The sequence below is a fragment of the Eurytemora carolleeae genome, unplaced genomic scaffold, assembly GCF_000591075.1.
Source record: "Eurytemora carolleeae unplaced genomic scaffold, Eaff_2.0 scaffold161, whole genome shotgun sequence".
NCBI lineage: Eukaryota > Metazoa > Arthropoda > Copepoda > Calanoida > Temoridae > Eurytemora > Eurytemora carolleeae.
Window position 1 is genome coordinate 38241 of NW_019396085.1, and position 13846 is coordinate 52086.

A 13846-nucleotide genomic window follows, 5' to 3' on the forward strand; every position below is an offset into this window, starting at 1 on the left:
AGAACTTTTTATTATCGAATGATGTGACCTCCACAAATAGAAAATATTTCAACTATGGCTTTATGCATACCAAACGAAAGCTAGGAACCCAGGGAATACAGTAGCAGCAACAAATCCAGTGTTTGACCTTCTAATGACCTCTTACGACCTCTAATGACCTAAATGACCTCCAAAAATGAAAATGTTTAACTATGGCTTTATGCATATCAATTAAAAGCTAGGAAACCCAGGAATACAGTAGCAGCAACGAATCCAGTGTTTGACCTTCTAAGGCCTCTAACGACCTCTAATGACCTAAAATGACATGGTTGAAATATTTTCTATTGGTGGAGGTCATTAGAGGTCATTAAAATTCAATTTTATTTTATTTTAGAAATTTCTATCACTAATTAGGCGTGCAGCCAAAAAATTGAAGAACATGCCATCTCCACCATCCCCTTTATATATTTAAAAAGTCCTTGAAACATGGTTGTAATAATAACATGTGTCGTATGTTTATATTTGTCAAAAGTTAAAATAACTATTTTTAAACATTTTTTCGACGTACTTTTTGAACTTTTTAAAAATCCTTCCTTGCACCTCAACCATTTAAGATAAACGTCATATTTTTCAGACAAAAATAGCCCAATCGGGTTAGGGTTTACATTGTCTGACAAACCTGATAAAGGTGAACTGCTTGGATTCTGGTAAACTTTCTTTAACATCCTTCAGTTTCAGCGCTAATTCATCCACAGCGGCATTCGAGGGTGCGCAGACAAGAATACGCGGCACGCTCGCACGGTCATTCTTGGAACTCTCCCCCACCACGCTACTGCAAAGAAAAACTTTTCCCCCTGATTATTGGTTAGAGACTCATTTTAAAACATAATTACTAAAAAAGAGAGAGAGAAAGCTATAAAAACAAAACCTAGTCCAATGACATAAAAGGAATTGAAAACTTGCTACACACTCAAATTTCTTCTCAATTATTTGTCGTGCAAAGGATAAATGAGGGATTCTTATTTTTCTAGCTGAAAATAGAATATTTTCTGTTGTTGATTCTTGTTTTTAAGTGACATGACAAAGATATTTCCCCCATTAATGCTTAGATAGAGGAGAGAGGCACTGATGTGAATCGGACATGTTATATATTACTCCTTTAAAGCTTACCCAAGTCTGGAGGTGATTAACTGAAGAATAATTCCAACAATAGTTGAGGATTTGCCTGTTCCAGGAGGCCCTAAACCAAACATAAAATTACAAATATAAAAGGTCCTTTTTTAATGATTAAATTTTACTTTTTTCAAACCTGGGATGACGACAAATAAATCATTGAAAAATATCTTCTTCATCCATAGTGATAGAAAGTTTAAAATGTATAATGTTTATTTCTGCAATATCTGATTTGTTGAAAATAAAAACAATTGAAAAATCAAGTTTTATTCTTAAATTTTCCCACATTAGCTTAAAAAATGAGTTTAGAATATATGGTTAAAAAAATATTGTCAAAAACCCAGAAGAAGCAGAAAAAAAGTCCTGAAGCGAAATTTTGTGTTAACTTTAGACCTGTGAACATGCACTTGATTTCTACAATTTCTCAAAAAATGATATGCTCAAAATTCCCTTGCTGGCTTTTGATGAAAATTGAGATTGGAACTCAGTAGACTGCATATAAATATATTACAAAGAAAAAGTTTAAGTCAATTGACTTGAAACCTGATGGTCCATTTTCAGCAGTGCGTATGTTCTGTGATTCAATCTTTATAAAATTTTAGAATTTGATAGAAAAAATTTATATGCACATTTTTGCTTTTCTGAACTTTAGATTTTAAGAGAAAAAAGGTTCGCGAATTTTTTTGAGCCATTGGAGTACCAAAAAAATAAAAAAAATTTGCAAAACATTAAAAAAAGACACTATGCAGGAGAGTTGCACAGAAAAGGTACAATTTTGCACCAGGCGCCACTAATCCCACTTCTTTTTGACTCACCCTGTATGTCTGACAATTCTAGAGAATTCATGAATATAAAACTGGGTTTGATTTTATTTCCATTTTATTCCATAGAACTGGACATATATTAAATCAATGGCGAATGTGGGAACAAAACCAATCTTAATTAGCTTGTAGTTTGATTGATATTTCGTCTATGGCTTTACGTTTCAGTTGGATCAAAGGGACTGTTCACTAGATTCTAGTGTTGTGATCTGAACAGTCAAAGATAATCCTTACTTTGTCTTTCAGACGTAACAGAAGTAACATTGATACTAATCACATTATTATTATAGGTTGGATCTAGAGAGCTGAAGATGTCTGATCCTTTGGACGGGATTCCAAGAATCCTTTGCTAAGATCATCGAGATGATATCTAGCTTGATAGAGGAGATAGAGGTCATCATCCAATGTATCCAGAATGCTGTTCACATGTTGGAGTAAATCAGCTCGGAGCCCATCTCTCTGGACTATGGTATTCCTAAGGAGTATCCGGTCCAAGTTCAGGATCCTTGTCAGGTCACATACAGAATCTATACTTTGGCAGGGACGAGAACTGGTCCTCGGAGCTGAGGTTGGTCTTGTCCGTCTCTACAGATGTTTCAGCCTTGTCCAAGTCCGGACATGGGGATTCACATCCCTTGTACTCAGGGACAAGCTATTGTAGATCTCCTCCATCCAGATATCGTACAGCAGGATCAGTAGGCAGAGGAGGATCAATACTATGCAGGGTAGCAGCAGGAGCACTAGAGTCTCGGGTCGTAGGCTCCTCATGTATCTCCGACATTGAGATAGACGGCTCCTCAAAGTAGGCGGGGGAGAGGAGGGTGCAGGGATTGATGGGATCAAGATGGAGTGAGCTGGGTTGGTTGATGGAGTTACAGCTCGGATAGAAGATAGCGGCATCAGGATTCATCGGGTAGTACACTACAGGGAACCTCTCGAGGTGTGAACCTTCTGAAGATCTTCGTAGTACTGCTGTAGAGGGGTCCGAGAAGTGCGGGCATCTAGTCTCCGGCAGCATCATCAAGCCAGGGGGAAGTCAACTCAACACCTCTTCTCAATGTTCAGGTTGTCTAAGTGGAATGTCTTGGATTAGGTGGTTCCTGAATTCGCTCAAGAGGAGAGAAATAACCTGATTGCGGTTTTCCATGTCACACCTTTCCTCCTGGTTCTGATAGTTCCTATTATTTATTATTAGTTTCCACGTTAGGTGTATAAGTACCATGATACTAGCATAATTTCCATATGTGATTAAGGCAGTCCTTATTTGTTCTTTCCAATCAAATATTTTCAGAGCATTTTGTGTAAGGCTATCTATATTGAATATACCTGGCCGGTTGGTCTGTAGGACCCACATGATCCTAAAGAGGAGCAGTATTGTGAAGTCATTTAATAACTTAGGGCTCTCATACTCCTTTGTGCTAGAAATAATTTATTATATGCTCTGATTTCCTTCCTGGAGAGGCTGTCTGTTTCTTCAACATGATCTAGTGTGTCTACATGGTAACCAAGTTGCTCTGGTTTAGACAGTTGAACCTGTACTAGCTGTATTTTCGGAGTGGCCTGAACCAATTGTCCTGTTATGGATTGAAAGATTGGTGGAAACAATTCTGCGCAATCTACTTGATCCATGATAGGATTCGTAGTGATTAGCCTAGATGTGTCTATGTATGCAGGTTCTTCAACAAGGTAAACAGGAAGGTAGTCACGGTTGAATTCTTGGTTTCCTTTGTAACCTGTGGTCGCCGTTACTAAAACCTCTTTGCATCTTAATTCTTGGATTATGTCACCTCTAATTCTAATCAAGGCGTCAGGGTGTATGGGACTTCATTCCATGTGCACAATATTTTCTGTCCCTAGTGCACAGAGATGTTGCTGAATCTTTGTGTTTTGAGATTGTAGCAGGGATTCGATCCTGTAGTTGATGTATTCTTCTGATATTCGTATTTCTAAGTCTATGTCTACTCCTTCTGGGTGTAGAACTAATTTATCTAATAATTCTGGCTGGTTTTCTATTGGTTTAATTAATTTTAACCTGGGGTAGTTGGAGGAGTACGGCTATTCAGCATTCCTTGTTTTCTTCCTTGCCGTTTCCATTCAAATGTTGGATAGATTTAAAATCCAGGATCTTAGTCCTAAGCAATTCATTCTGCAAGCCTCTAATGCTTTCTTCTATAACATCTTTGAATATGCGCGTTTTTCCGTCAGGGAAGGATCGGATAAAAAATTAAACTTGTCACGCAGGTACAAGTCGTAGATCTCAGAAGCTTTCTGAGATCTTTCCTTGTACTGTGTGTAGATCAAGTCTGTTGCAGATGCAGGTTCTAACCTTTCATGCACTGCTTTAACATAATCGCTCTTGCTCATTGTAAGATAGGGTTGAAGGCTGGGTTCCATTTCAGATACCATGTAGGAGCATGGAACTCGAAAAGATTGGTACAAAGTGTTCTTAAAACAAATATCGCTAACTTTTAGTGTTCTTGCGAAGCCACCTATCTTTAAAATATAATCATCAAAATTCTCTCTACTGTCATATTGCCAATTGTTTTTCATGAAGCAGATTTCCTCATTGATGGGAGAGTTGGTTGAGCCATTAGCAGCTTCATCCAGGATACTATATTTCCCTTCTTTTGAAGCTAAATCGATTGGATCGGGGTTTATAGCCCTGTCAAATCCAAGTTGGGAAGGAGGGGGGGGGAGGGGGCATAGAGACCCCTAATAGAGGACGTCTGTCTTCTCTTATACTAAGTCTATAATTGGGATGACCATTCCCTGCTGCATAATGTGCTACCGTTTCAGTAACGAGCGTGGTCAAAACATCAGATTGAGTAGGGCGCTTAGTCGCGGTATTAGCAGAGGCTAGGGTTGTAACAACCACATTCCTCGAGGTGGTCCGGGGGGGGGGCGTTCCTCCCGAGTTCTCACCTCCTGCAGCACCCTGTTGGTTAGGGTCAGTCATCTTTTAAATTTACCAACTCTATAATTCGAATTAAGGCTAGTTTTCTAAATTTGAATTAATTATCTGCAAATATAAAATAGATAAAATTTTCCACCCCTTAATTGAATTAATTATCTTCAATTTAAGGTTAGGTTAGCACTTTGTGACCAAATATTTAGTCAATTTTTTTTAAACGATTGTTCCTGTGAAGGCAGAACGGTTGATTGATTGTTCTGATTTATAGTGATAGTTCAAAAAATAAAAAAAATAATTATTTATTGTAGGCAAATAAAGTATAAGTGTATATAAAGGAGGGAGTGAGGAGGGGGGGGGGGGTTTATAAACTATCTATTACTTCTATATGACATCCTTGCTTGGTTGAACTGTCTTATTGAAGGGTTTGATTTTGACTGATTCATTTTCAAACATTTCGTTATGTCGATAATTTGGACGCGGTAAAATATATCTCCCGCTGAGTTGTTTTGTTGCAAATGCTGAAAGTTTGGATGCCGCAACATGTGCAACATTTATACATTGGAATGTATGAGAATTAAGACGAGTGAGTCAACTTTCTAGCATACAGGGGGGGGGGGTTAATTTAATAAAACTCATGAGAATGTTAGTTAATTTGGCTTGCTCATCTCATGCATTCTTTAAATTGGTATTTTCTTTCATAATGCAATTCAGCACATGGGGTTAAGTGAGTCATTTCATAATGAGTTAGATCAAGCAGATTTTGTAAAATATATTAATATTGAATTGCTTCTATTAAGTTTCAGGAATTTTATATTTCTACAATATCAATTTTTCTTTATTTATTTTCGGAACTTTTTATAAATATTTACTACGTTAGCCGTCTTTGTGCTTTGTACGTCGTAATATTCAGGACTTTTATAAATCTTTATAAATATTCACTAGGTAAGCCATCTTTGTGCTTTTTACATTGTAATATTTAAAATATTCAAAGTCTTGGCTGCTTTTATGCCATAATATTTAAAACGTTTTTTTTGTCTATACTTATCCCCGAACGTTTTTAATGTTTAAAATTATTTTGATATTTTGTTCTAAATAAGGTTCTACTTTTAATTTTCCTAATTGAGCGTAGGTGAATCAGAGTTCAATAATGTAAACCAGATATTTACAAAACTTATTGTATCTGATTAATCAACGACTGCGCCACATGTTGTGATCTGAACAGTCAAAGATAATCCTTACTTTGTCTTTCAGACGTAAATAAGTTATGGTTAAATAATTAATAAGTAGAGTTTATACAATTGGGACAGTGAGTTTACCTTGAATAAGATGAACTTTTGGTTCTTCCGGATTCTCGAGACAAGATCTAGATACGCTGACAACTATTCTTCTCTGCATCTCATTCAAGATCTTAAACTGAGATATATCTTTGATATTCACATGCAAAGCATCATTCCCGGGCCTAAAACAGATAAACTTTACAAACATTTTGGAGTAATATCTTTGAATAAATAATGTTAAGAAAATACAAAATGTATTTTGGAAAAAAACATTTTTAAAATAATGTTAAGAAAATACTAAATGTATTTTGGCAAAAGCATCTTTGAAATAATGTTAAGAAAATAAAAATATGTATTTTTGAAAGAGCATCTTCAAACTAATGCTTAACAGAAATAAAATTATGTATTTTGGAAAGAACATATTCAAAACAATAATGTTAAAAAAAATAGAAATATACATTTTGGAAAGAACATATTCAAAACAATAATGTTAAAAAAATAGAAATATGTATTTTGGAAAGAACATATGCAAAACAATAATGTTAAAAAAATAGAAATATGTATTTTGGAAAGAACATATTCAAAACAATAATGCTAAAAAATAGAAATATGTATTTTGGAAAGATTATTCTTATTAAAGTTTGCAAAATTCAAACTATGTTTACTAGCAAGAGTATTTTTTAAATGAAATACTAAAAATCCTTTACACATAAATGAACATTAGTTATGCAGTTTGGCCAAGAGAAAACGAGAAGTTTTTGGTCCTGAGGGATGATTTTAAAGTTTTGTATCTTATAAATTCATAGTTTTTATCGAATTACGCTTTTTTGTTGTCTTTAGAATAGAATAAGGTCTAGGATTTTAACTTAATTAAATATTTACTTTATTAGTTCTAAGACAGCTGATCAAAATCTAATTAAAATCCTAAGAGCCCCATAAAAATGTAGAATAGGAAGACGACTTTTAGACACAAATAATAAATACGGAACAAAGCATTACGGTACAATGTACACAGAACACTTTTGATTTTCTAGTTCCACGTAAAAACTATTTGATTTACAAGAACAACATCCAATACGATTGCTTAAATGTCGTTTTCCTATTCCAGAGTTTTAACAGTTCTCACTGTATGCTAACCTGACAGAAAGATGATTAAGCTGCGGATTAACAATACAATGTTTTAGTTTAGAATTGGGTAATTCCAGCAGGGCTTGAACCTTCCGCAGCTCAGGCTTTATCCGAGCCAGGAACTAAATATATTCAATAAAAGGGGAATGCTTGATTTAAAATGATACCTTTAAACCTTTATCTAATCAATTATGTGGAAAAATATCGTTGTTTTTCTAACTTAAAAACCTGACAATTACGGACCCATTCTTTCCGTAACAGAAACCACAATTGAAAATAATCCCCTCTTGTTTATCCGTTGTGAATTGAACTTTAGTTATAGGGTCAATAGAATTTAATTATTTAGTCCTTTTAAGTCAAAAGTGAAGGGAGAAATTAGCTCTGTAAAAACGTAAATCCCGAATAAAATCTAGAAATTACAGGAAGTGTTCGACTTAATAATCTATTACTTGATCGGCATGATTTTCAATTTTTATTTCTAGTTGATATTTCGGTGATTAAAGTTGACTGTATTGATTTCTTTACCCCTCAACTTAAAATCTCAAAATCAAGCTAAGAACATTCCGGTGGGTCTCCCGAATTCCCCAATCAAAATTTGAGGCAAATCGGTCCAAGGGGTTGAGTTACAATCGGAAAAACAATCAGACAGACAGATGGACACCAAGACAAACAAACAGATGTCACAACATTATAGATATGGAGCAATGTATGGTGGAACATATTGAGGAACTGTGTAATATTTTTAAAACCATTGTTAAGAAATAAAATAGTATAGAGCAATAAATGCGCCCTATAGTTAAGTTTATTGCGATGATTTCGATAAAAGTTTTCAGCTCACCTTAACTATGATTGGCTTGTCAATGCACAGTTTAGTTTTATCTGCTGGATTATCCGCTGCAAGCTTAGCTTTTATTCTGTATGTGGTCCAATACCTCAACAAAATTATTAATTAAAATATGCTCTGAAAGGGAGTGTTCGCGAAAAATGAAACATGGTATAGGCTTACGTCGAAAAATATTTGATGGTGATTGCTCCTAAACTTACTTCTATCTGATGTGTCTATAAGGAGAAAATTGTTAAAAACGACTCATACTAAAGAACGTAGCGTCCATACAAATTCAGATGATTTTATTTCCAAACAAACCATTCAGCGACAACAAAATCGTTGTTAAAAGTACATTGTATATGAAACAAGTAAAAAATATTATGGAATATCAACTTATTTGAATGCTTAGAAAAAAATCAATGATTATAGGTTGTAACATCTAAATGATAAGTTTGGAAATAAATTAATTTTTTACGATCCTAATTGAACAGTGCAACTTTCTGAATTTGTAAGGACGCTAAGTTCCTCGGTTTGAGTAGTTTTTAATAATTTTCTCTTATTCCTAAACATCACCGATTCAAATCCTCCTTTAATCTTAAACTTTGCATCAGTTGAACCGATAGTAGGTAGTTCAGCGACGTAGCTCAAATTCATTAAATTCTGTCCCTGAAACCATTTCAAGCCCAATATTATCTTAATTTACCCATAAAGTTAGTTGAACCAATTTAAACCTTTATTGAAAACTAAATTTTCTCTTTAAGAGTCAACCCACTCGATTTAGTTAGAATTTTAAAACTAAACTAAGGACATTACCGTGGTGCTACCAAGCTCTCCTATCAAATCGGCCAAGGGGCTCCTGATATATGATCGGACTTACAAACAAACACTGCCTTATATATTAAGAGAATACCAATGTACCATAACAAAAAACTAAAAAACTCACTCGACATTCCTTTCCTTCTTAATCTTCATAATCAGATTCTTTTGCTGATTCTCGTTCTCATTTAACTTCATGTCATTTATCCGAGTTTTCTTGACCTCCTCCACATAACCAAACACAGCTCGGATCTCCTTCTGCCTCAAGTTATTGATCTGGTAGCTGAGCCCCAAGGACACAAGCATACCGTTTTGTCCCGGGTCCCTTTTTGCCTCATTCTAAATCAAATCAAGTAATCAATCAATCAAATAATAAAAATACAATCAATCAATCAATAAAAATGCAATCGATCAATCAATCAATCAAATGAAACCTTATCAATCAATCAAATCAACTCAAGTTCAAATAAGCCCATATCAAGCCAAATTAGAACATAACAAACCCAACCAAACTCAACCAGATCAAACCAGATATAACCAAACCAAACCAATTCAAACTGTAAAAATAATAAACCCCATGTTAAAGTGAAGTGATCAGAAACGTGCGATGGAACTAATAACCAGACACTGCTGAGCTCTTGGAGAACTTTGAAGAAATTTTTGTGATTCTACGACTTCAATTTAAACCTATAAGAAAAAATCCCTTTTTCTCTTAAAATAGTTGAAATATTCATGTTTAAGAAGGAATATGCAAAGTTAATCGGCATAAATCTCGGATACTCCTCTAACCTTAAAGGTCTGAAAAACTGTTAAGAAACTTTAATAACATAGCGTTAAATTGAGCATTTTTAATTTGAGGAGTGATATCGAGGATTGATCAAGGATTCTACTGATCAAGGATTAAACTGAACAAGGATCAAGGATTCAACTAAACACGGATTAAGGATTCTACTGAACAAGGATCAAAGATTGATCAAGGATTGAACAGAACAAGGATCACCAGAAGATCGAGGATTGAAACTATAATCTTTTAAAGAAAACAAGCAACAGGAGAAATCTAGCCTGGATGTCCCAACGTAAGTCTTTGTATGATAATGTAAAATTATAATGTTTAAAAAGCTAACAGAGCTGAAAACTTTAGAACGAGATATCCTTAATCCCGATTACCTAATCTGAGTATCCAATAGACACACTTTAGATTTTCTTCTTAAACCGTTCTTTCTTGGATATAGTAGAGAAAATTCAAAAACCTGCTTTTTAAAATAAGCGAGTCCCTCCCGTTTCTGTACATTAATCTTAAATGGCGCGCAAAATTTCAAATTGATCGGCTTCATATACGCAACTCTGATTGGTTAAATTTCATTCACTTTTCAGTATACAAGTATAGAAGATTAGGTTGGTCGCGATATTAAGAAAAAGAGAGGATCAAGCATTAATCTCGATATCCAACATTCTAAAGTTTCAGCTCAGATCCTTTTTGTATTTTAATATTGTTCAAGAAAGCTTAAAGATCTTTTTATGTTTTAAGTTTTAAAAACTGATAAAAAATTGACTAAAGAAAACCTAAATACTTTTAACACTAACCTTTTTCTAGATTGGCAAATTTTCTAGAAATAAAATATCAAGGAAAGGTGGGATATTTTTACTCAAACCAAACCCAACCATACCAAACCAAACCAATCCAACCAAATTAATCAAACCAATTTAATTCAAACCAATCCAAACCAATCCAAATCAAACCAAGTCAAACTAAATCAAGCCAAATCAAACAAAATCAATTAAAACAAGAAAATCACACAAGCTTGAACTATTCTGTGAATTAATGAATTAACCTCTGTGAGAAGGCTGCAGCATGTAAATCTCCTGAACTTTGAATCTGTTGTAATCTCCTGGACCATGACAGGGAGAACATCCTCTCCTCCTCGTGCCTCCTTTTCATCTGCTTCTCCGCTAACAAAGGACCACATCTCCAGTAGGATCAGAGGGAGAAATAGGCGCTTATACTCCTCGTAACAGTTAAACTTAGCGGGGAGATTGATGGCAGAGTAGTTAGAGTGAACTGGAGGTTCTTCCTTGTACAGCTTTCTCTCCTTAATCCACTTGACAGACCAGTGCAACATAATTTTGATGAAATCATCCGTTGAAAATTCTTTCTTTTTCTCCTAAAACAAATATGCATTATTGATGAAATCATTTTAGATGCATCATTTACAATCAGAAAATCTAGAATGAATGAAAATCTATGATAAGTGCAGTTTAAGGGTGCATCTAATTGGTTTAAGTTTTATGAAAATATTCCTTGGTTCTCAGAGCCAGTTTTCAATTGAGCCTCGATGAATAAAAATAATAAAAATTAGACGAAAACTTTTTCCATGGAGGGACTATTTTTTAATAAATAAATGGACAAATAAAAATCAGCAAATTTTATCAACCAATCTTTGACATGCTAAATATAAGGTAAAGTGCTTAAAAGAGAAGAAATGAATATCGATTTAAAAATCAGAATTGGGTTTTAAGGTGTGTCCCCTTATGCTTCCTAAAAAATAGCACTGTTCAAATGCTAGAAAACTTAATTGTACCAGATTGCTCTTAATGCTCTTGTACAATTTTTCCTAGTCCAATTTCTTTGGTTAAATCAAAACAAATCAGATAGTTAGGTTAGTCCGACACCCAGATGCTAATCTCGAAGTGACTGTACTAAATCAGGAATGAGTTGAGAGAGGGAAGGAAGACCAACCACAACAATTTCTCGTCCAAGCCACATTCTCATTTTCTCGTCCGAGCCATCTTGAAATTCTCGTCCTTCCCACTGACAGAGATGCTAGGAGCCTATTCAGCTTTACACAAATTTATAAATTATTTGGGAAAATTTAATATTTTATTTGATAGATTTTCAAAAAATACTTTTATCTGCAAGGGTTGGACATTGGACGAAGATTTTGAGGTGGCTCGGACGAGATATTATTGTGGTTGGACTTCCTCTCCTCGTAGAGGTCTTACGAATTGTAATGAATTCAATAATGCTTTGTTTTATAAGATGGTTTGACCTGAAGACATTTGTTTACCATATTTCCATATTTGGTAGTAGTTTTATTTCACACATCGTCAATGTACTCTTTATTATTTTGGAACCATCATGAATTTATTAGTTGAGGCTTACCAATTGATTGCCTTGGTGGTTCATGATATCCTTCGCTTTCATATCTTTGACTTTGAAATTTTTGTTGTCAGCTTCAATCAATCGAACATCTGTCAATGGCAATCCTTTCTAAAAGAACATCATTATTGTCATTTTATCCTTTTTTCATCTTTTTTTGTAATTTTTTGTAATTTTTTATAATTTTTTCTAATTCTTAATAATTTTTCATGATTTAAAGTTTTTTTATACTTAGTGATTTAAAAAAAATCATTTTTATCTTTGTATAATTTGTCATTTTAACATTTTTTCATTTTATCATTTTAAAATTAACATACACGATATCATATTACTAAAACTTACCGTGTCTCTCCAGGAAAGTTTCTTCCTCTTCTTCTTCTTCTTCTTTGAGGACAGATTTTGAGCGCTTACTGATGAATAATTCAAGAAGACCGGCTGAAATAATATTCAATTCAAAATTAAAATAAATTATTTTTTAAGGGGTCTCAGAATACCCCTTTAAATTGTTTCAAAAAAGGTTTTTTTTTGAAGAATTACGATTTAGGAAACAATTTGTTAAGAAAAATGAAAAATTTGGTTTCAACTGGCAAAATATTTCATCCTTTTCTAAAACAAAGATATTTCAGGATAAGTAAAATTTTTTTTTCAATCCTGTATCGTAATTAAGAATGAAAAAACAATGACCAACCTTTACAGGCTTCCTAGATATATCCTGGGATAAGACGTTGTAATCAATATTATCAGCAGACATCTTCTTCATCCTATACCCTTCTTCAGTTCGCTCCATCTTCTTCTTTCTAGCAGCCATCCTAGTAGGTCAATCAATCAATCAATCAATCAATCAATCAATCAATCAATCAATCAATTAATCCATCCATCCAATCAGTGTTTTTGTGCCGACATACTTTCCACATATCAAACTTGTGAACTTAATAAATCAAGAGATATGGATTTACAGCTTATATAAAATACAGTGGTCACCACGAAACAGTGGATTAATTGTTGTCTTCTATAATTTATCTGATTACTAAATGATATTGTCAGGGACCAGGTGTAAAACCTATACCTAAAGCCCTATTTAGGAAGTAACGAGGAGTGACGAACCCAGTGCTCACATAAACCTTGAGCTACAACAGGACCTGGCCCCACATCTAATCATCAATCCTCATCTTCAAGCTGCAAAAGTTATAAAGTACTTTCTATTTAACCCTATATTTTGCCATGTTTAACGAATATTTTACCTTGTTGATTGAAAGCATATTTAGCCTAATTTTATTATATAACTGAAAGTTTTATCTAAAAAGTTTAAGTAAAAAGATTTAAAACTTATATATATATGAGAGGAAGCACGTGCAATACCATCAATCTTAAAATGTAACCATGTATGTAAACATATTTACTCAAAAACATTCATTAAAAAATATTTAACTAGAGGCCTTTTCCAGACCAAACAATATGGTCATGTTTGAATGCAAATCCGAATAACTTCTCTACGATATAAACAAAAGGTTTGAGAAATATTATAATACTGTACATTCCTTAACGTACTGTATTACTTTTACATGGGAACAGTGTACACGTTGTTGTACCCTGATCTCATTCCTCCCCGGTGCATCGACAATATATACCCCTGTTCAGGAGCTGAGGACAATATCGTTGTATCCTGACCCCAGCTGACCGGTTTAAGAGAAGGAAGACAGGTGTTGTTCTGACACTTGTACAAGAAAGCTATACTATAAACAGTAGTTCTGGAGCTAC

At 34.1% G+C, this 13846-nt stretch overlaps 1 protein-coding gene across 1 annotated transcript in view; it reads right to left on the minus strand.

Moving 5' to 3' along the window:
* LOC111717973 (uncharacterized) overlaps positions 1-13846 on the minus strand; it is a 42214-nt gene that overhangs the window by 4583 nt on the left and 23785 nt on the right. The window contains exons 27-36 of the mRNA XM_023493445.1: positions 12777-12897; positions 12431-12523; positions 12092-12199; positions 10764-11093; positions 9059-9270; positions 8128-8221; positions 7299-7411; positions 6201-6343; positions 1150-1219; positions 659-811 (exon numbers count right to left, since the gene is read on the minus strand). Coding sequence (XP_023349213.1) covers positions 659-811; positions 1150-1219; positions 6201-6343; positions 7299-7411; positions 8128-8221; positions 9059-9270; positions 10764-11093; positions 12092-12199; positions 12431-12523; positions 12777-12897 — 1437 coding nt within the window. The remainder of the gene's footprint in view (positions 1-658; positions 812-1149; positions 1220-6200; positions 6344-7298; positions 7412-8127; positions 8222-9058; positions 9271-10763; positions 11094-12091; positions 12200-12430; positions 12524-12776; positions 12898-13846) is intronic.